Source organism: Balaenoptera physalus (genome assembly GCF_965194825.1).
Source record: "Balaenoptera physalus genome assembly, chromosome: 10".
In the NCBI taxonomy this organism is placed as follows: Eukaryota; Metazoa; Chordata; class Mammalia; order Artiodactyla; family Balaenopteridae; genus Balaenoptera; species Balaenoptera physalus.
The window spans coordinates 26545900-26570364 of NC_138889.1; the positions used below are offsets into that span (position 1 = coordinate 26545900).

Sequence of the window (24465 nt, forward strand, 5' to 3'; positions counted from 1 at the left end):
AGCATGGAGTATTTGGAAAGGACATTGTTCAAGGTCATACATAGTTTAAAATTATGACATTTCAGTGAGTCCGTATGCATGAAGGCTTGCTTATATTTCGGGATTTGAATACAGTGCAAAGAAATGTTGCTAAATTTTCGATCAACATCAAAAAAGAGGGTGGAAATGTTTTTTCTTTTATTATGAAACTGCAGGAAAGGCAAGCCTTATAAGCAGCATGAGGCCCAGTAGAATTTTCCCTGATGATAGTGGTAATTTAGGAGAAGAAGAAGGATCCAAGGCCATAGAACAATTTTGAAAGCAAAATAAGACTGCTGAGTCTTCACCCAGTGTATGAGATTAAGTTTTAATGGCATATGATGAAGTGGCCATGACACAGCCGGCAGAGCTCGTTGAGTTGTTGAAAATGGCTCTTGAAGCTACAGGAAATGGACAGTAGACATAGAAAAAGAACAAGGTAAATCCAAGAGTGGAAGGACAAAATTAATCAAGAGAAAAGTCAAAAATAGAGAAGAAAAGCAGTAAACTTGACAAAACCAAAACATTGTCCTTTAGAAAGATGAGTAAAATAAGCAACATTTGGCAAATATGATAGAGATGGGACTAGCTATAAAACAGAGAGAATTTTTTTTTTAATTACAAAATAATACTATGCTAGCTTTATACCAACACATTTGAAAATCTGGACAAAATGGCTAAGTTTTTCTTATCTAAATAAGGACAGTATACTATAACAACAAAACATTTGCAATAAAACCTTTTGCTTGGATCCTTAGATATCTTTATAAAACATAAAATTTTCAGGAGCAATAAATCAGAGAACAAAAATTAATATAAAACTTATCTTCTCATGTTCAGGCAAAATTAAGGGAGAATAAATATTTCAGAGAATGGTTAAAAACCTGGTACCTTAAACAAGGAATTGTTATTTTAGGCCTAGTTAATAGCTCTGTGATTGTTTACTTTGTAAGTAAACAGTGTACTTTTAAACCCACTTTACTATTTAATATTAATTAATTAACACTAGAGAATGTAATTCCTGGTAAAATCTTTTCAATCAGCTTATATATGCACAAAACATCCATTTCAAACTGTCAAGAAAAATGAGTAATATTGACATATTTGGATATTATGGTCAGTTATATGCTAACAAAGTGAGAATGGAGGCAATTATGTAGATACTCCAGTTTCCAGAAAAAGTCATCTGCTTTGCTTGATAATTTAGCAAAATACCAATCTGGTAGTTTAACAAGTAAGCATATTGCTCTGAATGAAATACCTTACAAAATTGTGTTAGCATGGGTTTATAACTTTTTTAAATGCTTTCATCACATCATTCTGTTGTTAATGTTGGTATTTATCTTGAAATGACACCCAATCTGTTCTTAGTTCTTTGGCATGTATGAAGTCAGCAGAAGCACTCTTTCCTGGGTTTTACTGCTTCCTCAGAAGAATGCACAGTATTAGGAACGAAACCACTTTTAACCCCTTCCCAGCCATCCTGAATACAAATTTCTCCCCTTTTAATAAGCTCATATATGTCTCTTGTCAAGATAGTGAAGGATTCCTCAATATTTGTAGCATCTTTTGCTGAGGTTTCTATATACTTCATACCACAGTCTGCTGACAGTCTTTCAGCTTCTTCCCTTGTAACTTGACGTTGTGAAGCTAAATCACATTTATGTCCCACTAGCAGAAATACAATCTGAAATGGTTGTACATGCATTTTTGCTTCTTCTAGCCAATCTTTCACATGTTCAAAAGATCGTCGGTTAGTAATGTCAAATACTAAAAATCCACCAACCGAGTTGCGGTAATAAGATCGAGTTATTGATCTGAAAAATAAATAGAAAAAAAGGTTGTAATTAATGTGATTTAACTAGAGTTTATAAGTCAAATATGAAGTGTCAAAGTGAACAAAAAAATTCTATGAAACTAATATGCAAGCCAGTTTCATCCACTGACATTAAAGTAGATATTTTAAAATAGACAAATAAGCACTTACATGTCATCTCACACTCAGGATTACTTGTTTTTATTTTTAAATATCTGATAGAATACTTATCACATTACTGTGCTTAAAAGTAGGCACACAAAAAGATTTGGTGTGGGGCAGAGGTTGCACAGCAGACCAGATCTTAAGAATCTCTCCCTATCATTTAAATCAACAGGCTCTTCTTTCTGTCGGTTAAGGAAGAAGAAACAAAGGCAAACTTGTTATAATGTCAGTTACAGATTTAGTCCTGGGCTATACCTATTCAAGAAACAGGAAATTGTTCAGACGTGGGATATGAATCTGAGATGTGCATACTTATGATTGTTTGCCTCTACAGATCTAGTCTCTTCTGATCGAGGTTCCTGTTGGGTAGCCCCTCTCCCATGGTTATGGCTTTCACCAGGTTCTGGCAATGTCATTTCCTTTCCTTGCCCATTCTGGCCAGGTCGTTAATGGCTTCCCACTGTTGCTATTACTGAATGCATCACCATCCTTTGTTGGTGCCCTTGACCTTGCCCGCATTTCTGGAAAGTCACTTCATTAAACTCTTTTCAGTTAACCTTTCAAGTGTGCCATTTGTTTCCTGACTGAATCATGAGGCAAGGGGCCAAGGCTATACTGTTTTATATTTTTGCCTTTACATATGTTGTTTTCTCTACCTAGAATGTCTTCTACCCCTTTTTTTTCCCCAGCAAACTCCTATTTCTTCTTTGAGTCAGTTCAAAAATCCTGTCATATAAGAAGCCTTCCCTGTCACTGTCTTCTCCCCCTCTACCTCTCTTAGGCACTTCTCTCTCTTATAATTCCATTGAACCTTTGGCATACCGCCATTATGATTATATCAATTTTCATAATGTGCTGATTGGGTTTGTTGGTATGTCTCCTACTCAATTCAAACTCCTTGAGGGTTAAACATATTCTGTCTATGTATCTAACAACTGCCTGGCAAGTGATGGATGTAATTTAATATTTGCTATATTGGATTAATTAATCTTATCAGAGAGGAAAAGTGTTAAATGTTGTATTAGCCAGAAATCACATGTGTCTCAGTTTCCAAGTTGTCAGTGATCTTGTTTTTTTTGGTCCCGCCGCATGGCTTGCAGGGTCTTAGTTCCCTGACCAGGGATCAAACCCGGGGCCCCCTGCAGTGGAATCGCAGAGTCCTAACCAGTGGACCGCCAGGGAATTATCCCAAGTTGTCAGTGATCTTAAGCATTGAGATCATCCTTAAGCAAGTTCATCTGTTACTTGCCGGAGGCATCAAAGATCTTTGTGGAGGGCCAGTGTGTTATTTGGTACTCTCCAACTTTTACATACCTTCTTTATCCTTATTGCTGAAATCACAGCTCAGTTCAGTGACCTGATACCACAAGTACCACTTGAAGAAAGTTTACCTCCCCTTTCCATATCTCCTGCTTCCCCTTCTCCTCAGAATTCATGGTAGAGAGGTTCTCAAGCGACTACTTAAAAAAAAACCTCTCTCAAGGACTACTGTACCGTACAGTTGTTGACAGTAAGAAAAAATCTCCCACTATCACTGGCAGGCTACAAATAATGCAGTTCATTTAAGTTGTTGCTGTTTTTTTAATTTTGAGGGATAATTAATTTGTTATTGTTTTGCTACTCATCTATATATGTGTGAATTTAGACAGATGTGCAGTGTCTTAAGAGAAACCTAATTAAGGCTGTTATTAGACTGAAAGCTTTCATTTACTCAGCACCAAGTCTGCCTTACCACCCACTCCCTGCAATTAATTTACCATTAGTATAATTTAAAACAACATGCTTTTGTGGTTAAAAATTCAACATTGAAATGTTTGTCTATTAGGCAGAGGCATGTAGGAAATACCATATTTTCTAGCACTTTGTATTTAATTTTGAAAACATATTTGGAACACAGTTGCCAAATCATTCTATAGAATAAAATTATAGCAAAGTATATGTAATATATTCTATAAAACAGCCCTTATTAATAATTAGTTGGAATAAAAGGTCTTAATAGGATATCTGCCTTTTTCTATATAATAACTTGATCTCCAGTTTGTGTCTGGATATTAGATTTAGAATTCTGATATGGTTAGCCTTCAGATTCATAATTAGTTGTCCTAAAAGGCAGGGATTCCCCTAAAACAACTGGGCATCCCTGCTGTCAGTTATTTAGGGGAAGAGACAGGCCTTCAAGACTGAAAAATGGAACTTGAAAGGCAGGTCTTACAGAGATGATGAGGGAACATCTATCTTTCTCTGGAACTTCCTCTCTTGGGTCGAGACACTTAGTTCTTCAGAAGGTCTTGAAGGTATTTTAAGGAGGCAGGGAACAGACCCTAAAAGAACAAGGTAGATAGGCCTCCCTGTAAAGAATCCAAGAGTTGTAAAGAATGATGAGTAACAATTCTTTATAAGCAACAACATCTTTTGCATGTTATTTTATATCTATTTCCTTCTGGGCTTTGAAAGTCTCACTGAATGAATAAATGATTTAAAGAAAGCCTGGGAAAAGTTACACTGGACAATTACAGGTGTGACATTTTAGAACACAGACATGTCCTCTTTGTCATGAGCTATTACACTTTTGAGAAATGGTTCTTGGCTTAAAACCTGGCATTGAGACTAGACACCTGAACATCAGGTGACTGTGCAATCTGAGTGCTCATCAAGAGCTAGGTTCTCTGATTCACCAGGCGGGAACTTTGTCCTCAAGCAGAAGTCGTATATATAGGCAGGAATAGGGGTGGGACCTGAGGGGACCCAGAGTAACAAGGCTCACACACCCAGCATGTCTACTTCTGCAGCACCCTCTCAACCTATGGACTTATGTGGATTTCCCTATAGTTAAAGGGGGAAAAAAATTCAAGTCTGCCTTACAGATGGCTCTAAATGATATGCTGGCATCAGTCAGCTCCACTCAATAGTGGAAAAGAGAAATCCTTCCATTTGTGGAACTTTTAGTGGTACTTTTTCCAGAGGAAGAGATGGGGAGATGAAGGTTAAGGATCTACACCAATTCATGAGCACAGGCCAAGGGTTTGGCATGTTGGAGAAAACAAAATCAGAAGACTGATAATAAGGAGGTTTGGCATGTGTGGGTGGGTCTTGTGTATGCAAATACTGTATCCTATGTGAATACTCACCAAAAGCCCCCTCTTTGAAAGAGTTCCTAATAATTGGTGAAACAAAATGTTCTGTTCTATAGTCATCAGTCAGTATTTTTATCCCAGTTTGGACTCACAGTAATCATGGTAGGAGGCTGGGACTGGGCTGAGCAGAGACTTTCTCTTGCCTCAACTGTCACTGCTTAATACCCAATTTTCCAGCAGTTACTGACACCTTGGATATGGTACCTTACTCTGGGAAAACCATCACAGAGGAGACACTGATATGTCCTCACTGTAATAGACATTTAACGTGGACTCAAGCCATGCTAGCACCACCATCCATGAACTTATGGAATACCTTATACAAAGTCATGGTATCCCACACTTTGCTATAGACCAAAGGTTTCAGTTAACAGAGGAAGAAATGGGCTGATGCCATAGGATTCGTTGATCTTATGTCACTATCACCTAGAGGCATACACCTATAAAACTGTGGAATGGGTTATTAAGATTGTTATGTTAACAGATACACCCATATATATATAATATATAAACAACAAGGATCTACTGTATAGCACAGGGAACTATATTCAATATGTATTACAATAACCTCTAATGGAAAAGAATCTGAAAAAGAATATATACATATACATATATATACATATATATAAAACTGAATCACCTTGCTGTACTCCTGAAACTAACACAACATTGTAAATCAATTATACTTCAATTTAAAAAAAAGATTAAGTTATGCTCATGTCCAGGAGTTGACACCCTGTAAGATTTTAGCATGATTCTTCAGGATGTATACGTTCTAAGCTAGTGAGTAATACAGTAGGTGGTGTTTTTTTCCCCATGAATAGATGCTGTGGTATGGGAAACAAAGGATAAAAGTGGGGTGATGGTACCTCTTGCAATTACACTTAATGAGTCACTAAAATTTTTTGTTGCTTCTAATTCCTGTGACTCTGAACTCTGCTGATATAAAGGTTTTAGTATCCAAGGGAGAAATGCTTTCACTAGAAAACCTCGTGGTGCTTCTATTGAATTAGTAGCTGAGACTGCCAATTGTCCATTTGGGGCTTCTTATGGCAGTGGGTGAACAGGCAAAAAAGGGGCAACAGTATCAGTGGGGACCACACTGGCCTCCTGCGGTCCTTGCTGCCCAGAACTTCTGGGATCTTTTGGTTCATTTCAAGCCTGGTCCCTCCAGCTATCCTGTCAAGTCTCTGGGACGCAGACATGCTTCCAGTAACTTTCGTTTTTGATTAATGTCCTCAAGTTGGTTTTGTTCCTGGCATCCAAAGACCTGATTGATAGAAGCTACAGATATTTTGTAGGAAAATAATGATACAAAACAAAGTCACAAACATTTTATAAATTTCAACATAGCTTTATGAAGCCAAAATTCCTTCATTTAAAAAAATTGTGGTAAAAAACAGATGAGATTTACCCTCTGAACAATTTTTAAGTATACAGTATTATTAACTATTAGCACAATGTTGTACCACAGATCTCTAGAACTTTTTCATTCTGCATGACTGATACTACCAGTCCCATTGATCAGCAACTCATTTCCTACCCTCCCCCCAGCCCCAAGCAACCACCATTCTACTTTCTGCTTCTTTGAGTCTGACCACTGTAGTTACCTCATATAAGTGAAATCATGCAGTATTTGTCCCTCTGTGACTGGCTTATTTTGTTGCAGGAAAATGGGGAGCGAGAGGGCAGTCCTGTCCCAGGTCTCAGGTGAGTCCCTGGGACAGGCTGCCAAGGTCCTTGGCTTTGTGCAGGAAAGAATTCAAGAGTGAGCCATAGTAAAGTGAAAGCAAGTTTATTCTGGGAGATACACACTATATAGGCAGAGTGTGGGCCATCTCAAAAGGCACAAGGCCCTGAAATATGGAGTGGTTAGTTTTTATGGGTTGGGTAACTGCATAGCCTAATGAGTGGGAGGATTATTCCAACTCTTTTGGGGAAGCGGCAGGGATTTCCAGGAATTGGACCACTGCCCACTTTTTGGCCTTTTATGGTCAGCCTCAGAACTGTCATGGCACCTGTGGGTGTGTTGTTTAACATGCTAAGGCGTTACAGTGAGCATATAATGAGGCTCAAGGTCTACTGGAAGTCAAATCTTCTGCCATCTTGGGCCTAGTTGGTTCTAGCCAGTTTATGTTGTATAGTCAATGTCATTCTTTTAAAGGTTGTGACCTTTAAAGTGAGTGCCCACTTCCCTCCTGTCTCAATTTCACTTAGCATAACATCCCCAAGATTCATCCATGTTGTAGCATATGACAGGATTTCCTTCTTTTTTTTATGGCTGAATAATTTTCAACTGTACTTATATAACACATTTTCTTTATCCATTCATCTCAAAGTTTATTCTTACATGTATATTCGCTTTAGAATAGAAAAAAAAATGGTTGTCTTGTTTATGTAAACATTTTAAACTGTTTAATTTTTCTATTTTTTTCCTGAAATAATATATAGACAAGTGAAATTGAGAGCACTGGAATTGGCTTACATTTATAAAGAATTACTTAATATATGGGCAATGCAACCAAAAACTGTGAATGAGATCTTAGATGTTATTATTATGAACTTTATAGGATGTGCACTGGTCTCTTAAAAAAGCAACAAAACATAGAGCACTTGCTGACTTACTTGGGTAAAATGAGCCAGATGGTCCATTGGAAATGCCCTTCTTGTGGCTTTGCCAATTGCCAAATAGGTATTTAGAAGATGGAAGTACTTTGATGACAAAGGCTGTTGGCAGCAAGCAGCCTATGACTGCATTAGCCTTGTGAGTGCCTTTTTTCACCATGACATTACATTCTTACTGCCCTTCTGGGAGTAGTCACTGTGTTGACGCTTTATTTACCTCCTTCACTCGCCTTGTAATCCGGGCCCTTAGAACTGCTTTCAAGAGACTAAAACACAAGTCTCCCCGCTCCTTGTATTATTACTGACTCTAACAGTCCCTGCCTTTGCCTTCTGAAACTTGGGGCTTATAACTTAGAATATCTTTTTTCATACATACAAACATTAAAATTATCTTTCTATGTATAATTCCAGGGTCTTTCCATCAAAAATCAAGTCTGTGGTTGTAGAGGCTATATGTAATACTGACAAGCCCTAATGGCCATATTCTGTCTTTGAATATGTGAATCAATTCCCCTGTGACCATCTTTTATTTTTCTTTTACCACAGATCATCATTTTATGATAGTGAGGCCTTCTTATCACCCACAGCATGCTCTATTCACCTTTTATCCTCTATTTTCCTCTATAGTAATTAACACATTCTAACGTCCTATATAATTTTTCCAACTTATTTGGTTATAGCCCATCTCCCCCCATTAGAAGATAAGCTCCATGAGAGAAAGAATTTTTGTCACTTTTTTTGGAACACTGTATCCCTAGTGTCTAAAACAGAATAGGGCATGCATGAGGCCTACTGAGAGTTGTAAATAAATAAACAACTGAATTAATAAGTTCAGACTCTGTAAGACTGTGTCCAGGCAGCATGCAAATGCTAAGCAAATGGGAGAATAACAGAGGGAAATACAAAAAAGCTTATCTCCTTTTGATATTTATAGTAGGTATTCATGAAATGGGCTAAATAACAAAGAGAGAAGTGGGCTGAATAACAGTGCACATTATAAACATAAAGGTGAAATCATCCACTTTTTCTAAAGAACTACTGTATTTAAATTGGTAGTAATTCAAATTGTATTTTGTAGTGGATTCTGGAAGGCAGAACAAGTTAATGTGAAAATCTAAATAATTTAGAAATTAATGAGAAATGTTTCTAGCTTCACTATTTGTCTGTAAGGTGATAATGAAGGATGCTTATTTTCTATTTGGTATGGTACCAGAAAGTGTATAAAAGATTTTAGCACTCATTATGACACTTTCTGGCACCCTTTTGCAGAACAAAAATGAGATGATGACCAGCTTCTCTGATTATTTTATTTTCCATACAACATAATGCATTATGTGATTTAACATAATTAAAGAACATTTTTTCTTGGGTTATAATCCTCCTACCATTTTTGTGACTTGTTTCCATACAACTTTCTCAATATTGCTTCATTTCATGTGACTTGTATATCTCTCCACATTTATAATTTATACTGGTATTTATCCTTTTCTCATTTCATTCTATGTCTGAAATTATGCAGCTTTTATTTTCAAGTCATTTGAATAGACTGTTCTTCTTTTTCATTCTTTTTCTAAGTTTGTGTTTTCATCAAAGTTACCTGTGCACTTACCACACATTCTTATTTTTCCCATTCCCCAAACTTGCCAAAACTGTACTGTTATATCATAATTTTAGGAAGATCATTTCTTGGCATTTGTGTTATTCTGACCATGTATACTTTTCAATGCTGTGCCCTGGAATAAACTGATTTCTTTTCCTTAGAGTTAATAATTATCTTGCATATTAATCAAGATAGACCAGGCTATGCTATAGTAAGAAACAACCCACCTCTTGATAGGAAGAACGTTAAAATATCTGGGCTGTATTTTAAAACTACCACGTGTGAGTTCTGCTCAAATCCACTGGTTGGAATTAGTCAAATGATTCTAAGTGCAAGAGGGAAGGGAAATATATTCCTCCGTGTGTCCAGAAGAAAAGAAGCATCAGATATGAGTGAGCACTCTCTACCACATCTTTTTCTTCCTTTCTTTTTCTTTTTGCTAAATTTTCCAAGTAGTCCTCAATAACCTAACCCCAAACTCTGCCAGTTGCCATTTTTTAAAAAGTTCATTCCTGTTAGCTTTTCTGTCAATTTCATCTTCCTGAGGAGGTCTCTCTTACAATCTTCTGCCCTGCTCCAATCGGGCCTGGTTGTCCTTGGTATCTGTGGCAGAGATAGCATCCTATGATCTCCCTTCATCATTTTCTTGGGCATTTCCTTTGCTTTTCTTCAGGGGTAAATCTCCTGTTCCTCATAGCCCATGTCTTTATTCTTGGTTTATTCTTTTATGCACGTATGTGTTTGTCTGTGTCTGTGTGTGTGTGTATAAAGCACATCCTCAAGTAGCTTCCTAAAAAAGATTCATGAGGGAAAAAAAAAGATGCATGAGGTAATATTTTGAAGTCTTGCATGTGTTTATTCTGCTTTCACAGTTGAATGACAGTTTGGTCAGATACGAAATTCTTTCAGAATTTTGAAGTCTCTCCATTGCCTTCTAGCTTCAACTGTTGTTTTCAGGAAGTCTGAAGTCAATCTGATTTCTGATCTTTTTTATGTGACCTATTATCCATGTCCCTCCCCCGCCCCACCCCAGAAGTTTGTAGGAACTTCTCTGTGGCCCCAGTGTTTAGAATTCCACGATGATGTCCCTTAGAATGTGTCTACTTTCATCTATTGTGCTGGACCCTTCCAATCTGAAAACTCAGGTCCCTCCCTACATCTAGGAAATTTTTTTTGAATTGCTTCACTGATGATTTCTCCCCTCTGTTTTTTCTGTTCCATTTTTCTGGAATGCCTGTTACTTTCTTATTGAACCTTTTGGACTAGTCCTCTAATTTAAAAATATATTTTTTTTTCCTATTTTCTAAGTCTTTGTCTTTTTGTCCTACTTTTTGAGAGATTTCCCCAACTTTATATTTTATTTTTTTCTATTGTGTTTCCAAAAGCTCTTTTGTTCTCAGAATATTCTTTTGAAAAAATAGTATCTTGTTCTTCTTTTATGATTTAAATACTTTCCCACTATCCCTCTGAGAAGATTAAGGACAGGGTTTTTTTGGGGGGGTTGTTTTTTTAAACATTCCCTTCTCCCTTATTAACTTTGTTTTTCTGGTTGCTTTTGGTTTCTGTTTATTTTGGTCTCTAGGTTTCATGTTACAGATTTCCTAGTATTTCTTGTAATCTTTCATTGAGACTAAAAGCCTCACTCATAAGATGATCAGGCTGGATCATTAAGTTGAGGAAACTCTAATGTTGGTCTCCTAAGTCTTTCTTCTTGGCCTGGTCAGATGCATCAGAAATGATTTCACCAATGTCCTGTTTGAAGGGTGAAGGTCTGATTACTAGCATTCTGGGAGCTAAGATGGGGAAGAGGGCTAGACAGTCTTAGCATACAACATGCATACATTCACTTAAAGCCCTTACTTTTAATAAGGGACCCCAACCTCAATTATGCCTGATGCTTCCAGTAAGAGACTCTATGTTTAACTATTTTCAAAGAATAAATTTCTAGTTTTTTGCTAATGTGGGGGGAGAGGAAGTCACCTGGTGTGTGGAATGGTGGAGGGGATGTGAGGATCCAGTCTTTCTTAAACAGACTGACAATCAATGGTATCTTCATTCCCACTTCAGAAGTATCTGGTGTCACCATTCCCACTTCAGAAGTATCTGGTGTCACCATTTCCTGAATCTTTAGGGGATTCAATGATATATACTGTTTTGGTCTTTAGCTTTTTCCACTCCTAGCTTAGAAGCCAATTTTCTTTAATCTGCTAATTCATTTACCATTCCTCTATCTGCTTTCTTACTTCCAAAATTTTTTTGCCATTGTCTCCTTACCTATTCTCCTTGCTAGGATTTATGGTTAAAAAACAAAACTATTGTCACTTTAGTGAGGTTTCAGGAAAAAAAGCTAAAATAGTCATAGGTGTTCAATCTGCTATCATTACTGGAAGCCACTTCTTTTTTAATTGTTATTGTTTCCTATTGTTATTTCTCTTACTACTGACATATCCTTCATGTCCCAGCATCAAGGACCACGTTCTTTTGGATACATCCTCTGAAACTAGCCCTAACCCTACACACAGATGACAATTCCTCCCTTTGTTCTACCACCAGAACTTATTTTAGTACTTACTAGCCTTTATTCCAATTACTTATTATCTTTCTTTGCTGTGAGTCTGTGAGAAAGATCTCTAATTGTCCCCCAGTGTCTATTCTCCCTGTCTTCCTTTAGTAATAGAACTCCATGAGTTTTAGCTTGTACATAGCAACTCATATAGAAACTATATTCCCCAGCTTTCTTACAGTTAGTTTTGGCATTATCACTAAGTTTGGATCGATGGGACATGATATGTTATGTGTGCCGTCTGAGGTTCATCTGCTTGAAGATGCCATTTGCCCTAGGCTTCCTCTTTCTCCTTCTTGCTTGTTAGGAAATGGCAATGACTGGAAAACCCTGGAAACTGATGTTGAGGCACAGCCACCTGGATAGTCCAGAACTGCTCACTCTGGACTATTAACATATGGGAGAGAGAAACAAAGTTCTGTATTATTTAAGGTTATATATTTGGTCAGTCTCTGTTACAGCAATATAGTCTGTACTCTACCCAGTATAGAGACAGCATGGACCTTGAATGTGAGACTATATCTTATTTATTTTTATATCTATTTTTGCATCTAGCCTGGTATACAGTTAATCTAAATAAATGCATAGATTTCCACACATAAATCATAATCCTGATAGATTTCAGTTTCTCTAGAAAAAAATGGAAAACTACTTCACAGTACTTTTGAAACTTTACGACAACATAGGCAGTATTTGCTTGTAGCTTTGCCTAATACCCAACATCTCTCCTTGTCTAACAAGGCAAAAGACTTCTTATAAATTCCTCCACTGCAGTGGGCTGGGTTCATTCCTGTTACTAAGTGTAGTAGTGCAGTCACTGAGTACTGCATGGAGGGGAGAATTGATTGTCATTGCAGCCACAAGTGTTTGCTGTCAGTTATCAGTACCGCTTCTATTGTGTAAAGCTATTTCTCCTTTTGTTTCTGAATATAGCCAAAAAATAATGGTTTGAGCAGACACAGTAATTAACTTGGATCTACAGAGATGGGAGTGGGGATGGGGTTGTATGCAAACAGAATATTTTTCAGGATAGAAACTACACAATGTGACAATAAAACTCTTTTCAACCATGCCAGGAGGCCTGATGCAGCAGAAAGAGCACTGAACAGAGGAGTTAAGAGAATTAGGCTCTTATGCACACCACTAACAAATGATAAGGCCTGGGGCAAGTCAAAGACTCTCTGGACATTAATTCTATCATTTTATAAATGAGACTGTTGGGACTTCCCTGGCGGCACAGTGGTTAAGAATCTGCCTGCCAGTGCAGGGGATACGAGTTCAATCCCTGGTCCGGGAAGATTCCACATGCCGCGGAGTAACTAAGCCTGTGCGCCACAGCTATAGAGCCTGCACTCTAGAGCGTGTGAGCCGCAACTACTGAGCCTGCATGCCACGACTACTGAAGCCCTCGTGCCTAGAGCCTGTGCTCTGCAACAAGAGAAGCCACCGCAATAAGAAGCCCGCACACCACAACAAAGAATAGCCCCCGCTCACCGCAACTAGAGAAAGCTCACATGCAGCAATGAAGACCCAGCACAGCCAAATATAAAATATAAAACAAATAAATAAATTTATTAAAAAAAAAAAAGACTCCATGCCCCCAATGCAGGGGGCTGGGGTTCAATCTCTGTTCGGGGAACTAGATCCTGCATGCATGCCACAACTAAGAGTTTGCATGATGCAACTAAGAAGTCTGCATGTGACAACTAAGATCCACATGCTGCAACTAAGAAGTCTGCATGCCGCAACTAAGAAGTCCACATGCCACAACTAAGAAGCCTGCACACTGCAACTAAGAAGTCCACATGCCGCAACTAGGAGTCCGCATGCCGAAACTAAGAAGCCCACATGCCGCAATGAAGATCCTGTGTGCCACAACTAAGACCCAGTGCAGCCAAAGTAAATAAATAAATAAATAAATATTTTTTTTTAAAAAGGGACTGTTGTACCAGATCCATCCATCTGTTTCTTCCCAGTCCTATGGTTGTACCAAAATGGCCAGAATGTTGACCTCTGTAGCTTCTTTCATGTGTCTTCTCCCCCCTCGCTTTCTTGGAATCTGTTTTCAATTCATCTCTCACTAATTTTCCTCACCTCCAATAGTCCTCTCCTATACAATTAGTTATACCTTCTCCTCCACTTTTAATTCTCTTTTTAGAGTCTGTCCATCTGTCCTATCATATATGTCTTAAATTTCACCTCATATTTGATTCATTAACTTTTGATTTCCTAATCCCATAGCCTTTCTGTAGCCCTTAAAACAAGTACTAATGATATTGCATGATCTGTATAAAACTATGACAAGTGCCTAGAAGTCAGGCAAGAGGAGAAACCTTTTAATTTTGAATGAGGGGACAAAAACCAAGGAATTCTCTAGAGTCTATTGATCTGATTAGATCTTGCCCTAAAATATAGTAACCAAGTGTTTTAAAAGGGAGACCTGATGGAGTCATTCAGAAGCACTAGCAAAAGAGACAGAGAATCATATGAGAGAAGAAACCATGAGAGGTTCTCAAATATACTCCTAAAATTTAAGGAATTGCCTACAATTTTTCTTTGAAGTATTGGCTCCTAAAGTGCTCTAATCTTTCCATCTATTGGTTCCTAAAACACTCTATGTAAAAGGACTCTGGGTTGGGAAACACCATATCTGTCTTGGGCGTTTACAAAGTATATTAGGATATTAGTATATTAAAAGCTCTGAGAAATCTGGCAACAACCCAGCACTTCCAAAACTATTTGATCAAGGAAACTTTTACTCAAATTACACCTATTACTTTGAAAAATGCTACTCTGAAGAAAAATGATAGGCAATGCCTAGAATTTGAGAATCTATAATCTTTCTTCATAATGCCTTCTCTTATAGCCAGGAAGTTCTTAGTATCTATTTAACTCCCATTTGCAGTATTCTCTCTTGATCTTTTCTTAGAGAAGAGGGTTCAGTTTAGGCCACACACTATTCTTTTGTATTTCTGAGGCAGGAGTCTGTGATTAAGGCTGTCCTTCAGCCTTATCCATTTGAAGCCATATCACACTAAGTCCTACGAGATGGAAATACATTTGGAAAGGCTAAAGAATCAGAAGAAAAACCACTTTTAACATTCCTAGTACAGGAAGATAATTTAAGCAGAGATTTTGACCAATTATACAAAAAGCAGAGGAAAGAATAGGCATAGAGAAGGATAACATTTTGCCAAGAAAAGTCACTGATGAATTTTGGGGCATGGCTTGATAAAGACCTTTCTCAGGTGACTCTGATGCACTCACTATACCAGTGAAGTAGAAATAAACCTAAGAGAGAAGTCTCTGTCCCCTTACCTCAACATTTTTTTGGCATTGAGATATTTTTGATGGTTTCTTTATATCCTAGCTATTGATATCAGTGGATGGTCTTAAGGACTTACTGCCAGTAATAAAATAATTTTATTTAGCGTATTGTTCCTAAATGAAAAATGAATTATCACCATAGGAAAGAAATAGAAAAAAACTTCAGTACATTTTAAGAATGTTTAAAAGAACACTAAGATTTTAAACCAAAATAAAATAATATGCCAGCTAGCCATCGACATTTACTCAGTCATGCTTGTATACAGAACTACTATCTGTATTTTGAAACTCTTTCACAGCTTAAACTAAAAATATACTTTTAAATTTAAAACATATTGGACCTCTGTTCTACAGGTCAGAACAGTACTTCATTACACAAAGTGATTCTTTTCAGAAAACAATGGGTTTTAATAATATTTGTTTCTTGATAAGCTAGGTAGATTGTGTGGGGTAATAATTTTTAAATGAACTTCCCTGAATTATATATTGTCAGAATTGATTAAAAGTTACTGACATTTGGAGGCAGATTTATTAGTATCATAAAGTAAAGGCTTTGTAGGTATTTCACTTTAGAAAGAATGAAAATATCTTCATAAAGTAAAATTTGATGTTCTCTGGGGGGTGTGTGTGTGTGTGTGTGTGTGTGTCTGTATACCTCAGGTGAATGGCTCACCTTTCTTTTTCACTGCTTGATAGAGCAGACTGAAAGAATGCAGATTCCCTTCTAACTCAGCTAGGATAAGAATAACTGGCTCTTAAAACACTAAGATAAATATTCTCAGATCATTGCAAGAAGTTGCTCTTTAAACTTTAACATGGCTATGGAGGCTAAGTTGTTAAGAAATCTTTATGCTAACCAAACTGACTGACAATGGCTAGAAATTTCTTCTCTCTTTCTCTCAGACTGAGCAAAGCACTTTTCTTCATGTGAAAACTTTACTGAGTGATTCATGTACTAGCAACATTATCTCTACTTTTTTTTCTAGCCCTTTCTTTGAAAGCTAAATGTGGAGCCAATGTGTCAGAATAGGTGGTCATCAATGCAGCATGATGAGAGGAAACTCCAACACCCATCAGCCATAGATCCATAACTCTGCCAACAGGGAAATGTTACTTCAAGATGAGGTGTTACCTCCTAGGTGGTCATCCTCTTTTAGAATAGAAATACTCCTGTCAGAACCCTTATTAAGTTTTAATAATTTTGTGACTTTTGGTCATCTAGCTACTTCTCTCTCTGAAGTAAGATGGAATAGTACGGGACGGCTTTTCAACTGAGATGTGAGGGAAAATAGAAGTGAAGGATAGGTCAAGGTCCTACTATCCAAAAACAGAAGGAAAGAAAAGTAGGAAAGCCCCAAAGTCCCCAAGAATGAGTTTTACCTACTTTGTAATTTTGCCTGCTGCTGGCCTAGGGCCTTCAAACATTGGAGTACAATATTTTGTCTACTATATTTACAATATTTAGTTACTAAATAGTCAGAATGTATAATCACCTTCATATAGCAATATGTCATTGAGGCTGTGGCTACACATGCGAAATCAATTGATTCATTGAAGAAAAAAGAAATTAAGAAAAATAATCACAGGTTTTTGAAATTACTGGCTAGCTTCTTAACTGTACTGACTATACAGTCACTCAAAATGGTCTGAATGCTCTGAGTGGACAGTGAAAATAACTTTTATCATATAAAAATACATTTGGCTACACAGGTCATCTTTTCACATTCTGCTACACTTGTTAGAAATGATGCTGGCTCCTTCTTACATATAGTTTTACTCTGAAACTCCATAAAGTAGATACTTTTTGGGGTGACTGCTCACTTCCTTCTGTGAATTTCTCTTTCCCAAAAAGTAGACCCTTACGGATTCATTTGCATTGGATGACCCATAATGCATACCTGGGATATTTGTATTATAATCCCTTTGTATTTTATGTATATATTATCTTAATAACTGGACCCTGGGGGAGCTGATTCACTGGCCAGTCAAATAGCCAATGAGATTTTTCTTTCAAGAATTTGAATAAGAGGCTCAGAGACTGAGACAGTTGGGAGCTGACAGCATTGGATAATGGAAATAGACTAGAGAGAAAATCCACAGACTCTTGTTATTAGAGCTTCCATATTTTCAGACACTTGTATGTTCAGTGAGATTTTTGTCTCTCATGAGATCTGCATCATTTATAATTTATCCCTTATATCCAAACTAATTTGGTTATATTTCTGTTACTTACAACACAAATAATTTTAACCAAGACAGTATATTATCAGATTACTCAATACAAATATAGTCTAGCTTTCTATTGTTTCTAATAACTTGGAACTACAGTAGACTGCAATGATTTGGGGACTTAATTGTGGACAATCTCTGCTCTGTTACCTATGCAATTATGAACCCACCAATCCACTATCAGAAAATCATTTTCTATTGAAGATCATGAACCACAGTAAGGAGAGTGGGGATCAAATAAGGGTCCTTCAAAAAAAAACAAAAAACAAAACCTATTCAGTTTAGGAATCTTAAAAGATACCTTAAAGAGAAATATAAAATGTTCATGTTGCTTACTTCTAAAATTATGAACGGAGAACATAAATTAAACCACTTTTAAACATTTACTTCATATGAATGTTTTGAAGGGGAAGAGAAGAAAACAGAGACAAAAGGGAGGCAGAGGGTAAATAAGGAGAATAAGTTAAAAAGAAATGAGAGGGCTTCCCTGGTGACGCAGTGGTTGAGAATCTGCCTGCCAATGCAGGGGACACGGGTTCGAACCCTGGTCTGGGAGGATCCCACATGCCGTGGAGCAACTGGGCCCGTGAGCCACAACTACTGAGCCTGTGCGTCTGGAGCCTGTGCTCGGCAACAGGAGAGGCTGCGATAGTGAGAGGCCCGCACACCGCGATGAAGAGTGGCCCCCACTTGCCGCAACTGGAGAAAGCCCTCGCACAGAAATGAAGACCCAACACAGCCAAAAATAAATATTAAAAAAATAATAATAATTAATTAATTAATTAACTTTAAAAAAAAGTCAAAACTCTCTAAGGAAATCATCTTAAAAAAAAAGAAAAAAAAGAAATGAGTGCATAAAAGACACATTAAAATAAAAAGGAAGGAGAGGAAAAGACAGAAGGTGGGAGGAAACTGTGAGTAGGGACTGATAGATGACAGGGGTAAAGGAAAAATAAAAAGAAGAAGTTTAAGGAAGGGTAAGACACATAAGGAAGAGAAAGATACACAGTAGAAGAGGAGCTAGAGGAAAAGAGATGAAAAGGCAGGCAGAGAGTTAGGGAGAGGCCCAGGACGTTAAGTGGTATTAGTTACAGGTCACCTTCAGATTTTTAGGGGGGCAGGGGAGGCTGTCCCTTTTATAGCAATTACTGCTTACAGCCCTTTAGCTGTAACCAGCCCATTAGCTGGTTAACTAATGTCTGCACATTTTCCATTGCTCCAAACTTCAAAAGTTTAGTTGGTTCTGCTCAAAGAATGTGACTAAAGCAACTCATCAAGGGAGCTTTCCCCAAATTATACTACTAAGAACACTAGTTATCATAGATTTTCATGTTTTAAGAATAGCCCCTCAAATAAATGGTGGAAATGCTAGTTTAATCAAAGTTAAACAGGTTTCTTTGCTCAATACTTCTTGGAGCCTTTGATATGAATTTCTAAGAGAGAAATGGAATATAGGGATTTCCAAGCTTATTTGATTACAGAATCCATCCTTTAAAAAGAATCAGAAGGTATGAGTGTTCTGCAGAACACGCTTTGAGAAGCACTACACTAGGAGGACATTATTCTCTGAACTTTACAACCAGTGGCTGTAACTGTAATACCCCCAAGGCCAGACAACACGAAAAAAAGGCCAAATCTGGCTTGAAGCTTCAGGTTTTCTATCCCTACAGCTAATGTTGCTTTTTCTTTATCTCATTTTATCTTCATATTGCTTTAAGTGCTTTTCATAGGAAAAATTCAAAATTTATATTCTTACATTTGGTGCTCTCTATACTTCTAGCCTTATTTACACTTATTTATCCTTATTAACGCTGTTAAGCAATATTCTTGTTTCCTTTCCTGCTAAACTTCTTCCACTATGATGATTAAAAAATAAAAGTGGTGACTGCTAGTTTCCCCCCAATGCCCACAGTGCCAAATCCATCTTCCCTTTTTCCTAGGCACATGGTAGCCCCGTGTAAGTGTGGCCTTGTAACTAATTTCTCTTCACTGAATTGAGAGCTGAAGTGATCTGCACCACATTGGCCTCACTTGCTTAGAAGAAACATTACTTGATTTAGATCTTTACTTTCCCCTCCCCTGGAACTGGCACAGAGTGTGCCTGCAACCCAGCTTTGTTCACACAGAAGAAGATAATGTCCTAGGGATGGCAGAAAACTAAGAGAGAAGGTACTTGAATGATGGCCTGGAGCAGGCCACTCCAACAACTTGGACTACTTACCTTGAGACTGTTACACAAGAGAGAAATAAACTATTGTTAATGAAGGCACTGTAATTTTTAGTATCCTTAATACAGCAATTTAACATTTATCCTGACTAAAACATAGTGTTAATAATAAAAACTTAACAATTGAGTGTTAAGTTACAATTTACAGATGCTCACATATTCAACATTTTTCTAAACCTTCTTCACTTTGATTTTGTTCCTTTTTATTTTTTGTAAGTAGTTATTGACTACTAGCATGTAGTCAATTATCTGAACTTCGAAAGCTAAGGCTTTATTTGTCAATTATACCTCAATAAAGCTGGGTAAAAAAAAGATAACTAAGGCTACTTATGGTCATAATCATCAGCTCACTATTTTGTTGTTCTGTAACATATTTGTTTATGCTTTTAAGCTATACCCTGAACTGTCTAAAGTAGGTTTCTTTTTGTTAGTTTATATCTAATCACCAATAAACCTCCAAATAGAATGTTTTCCACAAATTCCTAATGGTATAATTATAACTAATGACAGAACTATATATTCATGAACTATATAGTACCTTTCTATGAAACAAATGTGCTTACTCAAAATAAGTATCTGTATTTTCTTAGAGGAAGGTACAGAATGATTTAACATTAATTGTTTTCAATGCAATTTTATGGAGAAACATTCTGCTAAATGAGAGAAAAGCAAGTATTTGGAGGCAGCTACTGAAATATGTATGTATTTAGGAATACATCTTTGGTAAAGAGCCAAGCAAAATAAAGTATGACTCATTGTCAGTAAACATTCCCTAAATGTCCTTGCATTATTGTGAGAGTTACTGTCTGGTTTTAATAGTGTATATAAAATCAATTTACATTCTTCTTAAAGGCAATAAAAAAAAATGATGTATTTAACAGAAAAGGTCTTTAAAATCTAACAAATTAATCATCTCTTACTTTCTTGTCAGTAAGTTTTTAAGGAAAGAATTTTAGACACAAGAAGATTTTACTACCTATGTTTCTTGTAGCTGCAATTATCAGTAGTTGCTAGAAGTTTAAGGTATAAAGAACACGTTTTTATTATTTTCACTTTAGAGGGTAGAGCAAGAGCTCTTAGTAAATGCTTTTTTCTGACCATGGAATATCTTAAAGTTCATCTCTGATTGAGATAACAAGTGAATGAATTTGCAGTCTACCTTATAATGGTAAAACTGCAATGAATCTTAGAGATCGTAATGACTCCATTTTACAGATGAGGAATCAGAGTTTGAAAAATTATTTTAAAGGAGGCTTCTTGAAAAAAAATTTTCTTCATGGAATTCTAGGTATTGTACAATTCAAATCAATAAACTTTAACACTTCTCTAAAGGGCTGGCCTTACTATCTTTCCACTTTACACATTGGAAAACTATGGTATAAGCAAGCTAAGCAGTTCGCTTATCTCTATGAATCAGTGTCATAGCTGGGAATGGAAGCCAAAACTTTAAATGTTGGAACATTCTGACAGAAGTAGACTGATCTCATTCAGAATGGATGCTGGCTGGGGTGAGGGGAAGCCATGTTTGGGAAATCCGGTCAATAAGTACTCTATTTCACAAACAAAGTACTTGCTGAAGACTACAAAATGCTTGCTTTAATGAGTTCCAGTTGATAATGCAACCTTAAAAAAGCCCCAAACACTACAATATATCAGGTCCCTACTTTCCTCTAAAAAAATTCCTTGAATCCTAGAAATTTAAAATGTGCTTCATATCTGGTTAAATCTTAAATATCTAGGAAATGCATACAATTTACGTTTAGTTTTGGATCCCTCCTTCTCTATGCAGAAAAGTATTTTCTGATCTATTATCACTCTGGAACGTTAAGTACCTATTATAAATAAAATAAAGGAAAAGTTCCTAACAAATATCAGTATGTACATCTCTCTTTTCTTCACCAAAGCACCAATGATGACACACTTCTAAAGACAACTCAACCTTTAAAAACAACAAAAAACTCCTCTGCTGTGCCTGTGTCCCTGATGTTACATCTAGTTGCTGTACAAGACACATTCCCACGGGTCCTGGCCCAGTATTTCTGATGACCACATTCGGTGCTGTGAGGTGCTCAGACCATTACTGCATTCATCATCTCCCTCTGAACGATGCCCAATGAGCTCATGCAGTAATCTGGGTTGGAACACTGCTTGCTGTGAAGCTAAATGGCTCAATCACGAATCTGGGAACGCTTCTATGCAGTTCTCCTGGGCCGCGTAGATGGGAAGCCGCTCCGTCAGGGGAGGAAAACGGGAGCTTGGAGGAGGGTGGCCAGGTCAGGGTGTGTACAGCGAGGGACACTGAGTTTGGGGAGAAAGCAGCAGGGGAGCCGAAGAGTTGGGGATAAAAATACTAGCAGGGGTAGAGAGCTGGGGAAGAGGGGGCTGGTGAGGGTGACCTGGGTTCAGGCGGGAAAGGAAAGACGGAAAGGGGGCGCAGGAAATGGGAGCCAAAGAAAGAAGTGAGAAACTGCGGAGGAGGAAGTCGTCCCTGGAAGAGGAGGGGCAAAGGGGAAGCGAGAATGGAGTGTTTGCACTTTCGAGAGGGAAGGGCCAGAGCTTCTCCCGACACTGGCCTGTGCGGCCGACGCTTGGGGAAGGTGCCCCAGGCGGATGGAGGGGGCGGCGCGGTCCCTGGGGTCCCGGCGCCGGCGGCCCTACCTGAACCGCTCCTGTCCCGCCGTGTCCCAGAGCTGCAGCTTGATCCTCTTGCCCGGCTCGATCTCCAGCAGGCGGGAGAAGAAGTCCACACCGACGGTGGGGTCGCAGGCTGGGGAGCGCAGCCCGGGAAAGCGGCCCTGAGTGAAGCGGTGCAGGAGGCACGACTTGCCCACTGTGGAGTCCCCGATCACGATGAGGCGGAACTGGTAGATCCAGATGGTCTCCATCGCTCACGTGCCCAGCTGGCTCTAGGGCCGCCCCACCCACCCACCCACCCGCTGCGGGGCAAGTAAGGCGGCGGGAACTGTCCCTTCAGCACCTCCCGGGCGCCCGCCTGCCGGCTTCCAGCATATTCCTGCGGCTTCGGCCGCCGCCTGGTCCCCGCCCTCTCTGGATGGAGAGGCGGGGCCCGGCAGGGCCAGGGGCGGGGCCTCGGGCCAGGGGGCGGAGCAGGGGCTGTGGTGAGGGTGGGGTGAAATAGTCTAGTTGCTCGCGGACTCCCGCCCCCGACCTCTGTAAATCACTTTCCCCCAAAGCTCACTGGGCGCCGACGGGAAAGTGGGTGTGGTGAAAGGACGTGACAGCAGCAGCAACCAATGAAAGTGAAGCAAGGTCTCAACTCTTGGAGGGTCAGCCAATGAAAAGTGAGAATCATTTTCTTACGGGCGTCAGGGCGGACTTGTCCGATTACGGCTCTAATTTTGGAAAACGCGGGGGCCGTAACCTGGGTCACTGTTGTGGTTTCCTCTTTTACCGATTTGACCAGTTCTGTGACCACCGTTATTTAACCAGATTTCTGTTGGCGGCTTTCTGCTCTCTAGCCTTGTTGATTGCCACCTCCGAGGCGTTCTAATGTGAAGGAGTTGAGAGCAGAATCGAAATAAATTTGCAGAGAAAGTTCTGGGTGCTTCTAGCAAGGGCTTTGGCCATTGCTCCTGCCACCACCATTTCTTCCTCACTGCTTTCAGTACTACGGAAGAGTGAGAAAAATGCCAATCGCCTCCATTGTCTCTAGGGCCCTTCAGCGCGGGGAAGGAGAGGAAAGGAAATGAAATGTTGAGATGTTCATAAAAGCTCCCTTTCTTCTCGGAAGAATGGGAGCTTCCGTCTCCGTTATACATGCCGGAAAAATCCTGAAGTGGTCTCTCCTTAGCTTATGCCTGGTCAGGGATCTGAATAAAGCACAGCTGAATTCTGGCGAGATCGACTGCTTTCTCATGCCTTTCTTCTGACTGATTAATAGTGAATTCAAGATTTGTCTTTTAAAAGTTAAACAGTTTTAAAGTGTGTTTTTGCCAAAGTAGAATTTGAACAATTCCACTTTTTTTCATGCCCACATCCAAACTTATACTTTTGTTATTCATCCTTACTTCCTTTCTTGTTTTGGAGGAAGAGGTATTGTTTTGAAGGATGTGTTTAATCCCCTGACACCCATCTTTTTAAAACTTTTTTCTAACAGTGATCTTTATTTCATATCATTCATACCTCAAATCTCCCCCTTGCTAATAGTTTGTACTGCTCAGCCAGTGGACATACTCGAGTATCCACAATCCTGAAACCAAGCAAAACATCTCTCCATTATGCCTCTCCTTTAGATTTTTGCTTTTTCCATTATTTTCCTTTTCAAACATTAAAAAAGAACCCTCTATTCTCATTTCTAACCCACCAGTTAGTCTTCAGCCCTCTCCATGCCTAATACACCCCTGACATTGCTTTTGATAATGTTGCCAGGGACTTTCTAACTACCAAATCTGCTCCTCCCCTACCCCGTCATCTATCTTTAGTTATTCTTCTTGACCTCTCAGTAGCTTTTGTTGATTAAACTCTTTGGCTGAAAGCTGATTGGCTGACCCAACTCTTAAAACCACAGTCCTCTTTCTTCCAGTCCTCCTCCAGTTAGGAATGGCCAAATGACAGACTTCTCACCAACTCTACTAGAGTTGGTCAGAAGCATTACTAGAAGTAGTGCTTCTAGTAAAGCTTCTGTTTTTCTGATAAGGGACCGGCACACTTACTGCCCATCACCTTGTCTCCATTCTTTTTCCTTCCTACCTGGATGGTGTAACAACCATCTTGTGACCATAGAGGTGAAGACTAGATGCT

At 38.6% G+C, this 24465-nt stretch overlaps 1 protein-coding gene and 1 long non-coding RNA gene across 2 annotated transcripts in view; both read right to left on the bottom strand.

The window, feature by feature from the left end:
* Nucleotides 1–24465, bottom strand: part of LOC309636385 — a 132019-nt gene that overhangs the window by 5669 nt on the left and 101885 nt on the right. The gene's annotated exons all lie outside the window — the stretch shown is intronic.
* Nucleotides 328–22721, bottom strand: RAB39A (RAB39A, member RAS oncogene family). Its single transcript, XM_082409527.1, has 2 exons — nt 22363–22721; nt 328–1835 (listed from the first exon to the last, which is right to left on the bottom strand). The coding sequence occupies exons 1-2, from the start codon at nt 22587–22589 to the stop codon at nt 1409–1411; spliced, it is 654 nt and encodes a 217-aa protein (XP_082265653.1). The 5' UTR covers nt 22590–22721; the 3' UTR covers nt 328–1408.

Bases quoted from the DNA above. Each gene is read 5' to 3' on its own strand.
- RAB39A (XM_082409527.1), bottom strand. From the start codon at position 22,589: ATGGAGACCATCTGGATCTACCAGTTCCGCCTCATCGTGATCGGGGAC. The intron at 1,836-22,362 runs GTAGGGCCGCCG...TTTATTTTTCAG, and splicing joins GCGGGACAGGAGCGGTTCAG to ATCAATAACTCGATCTTATT.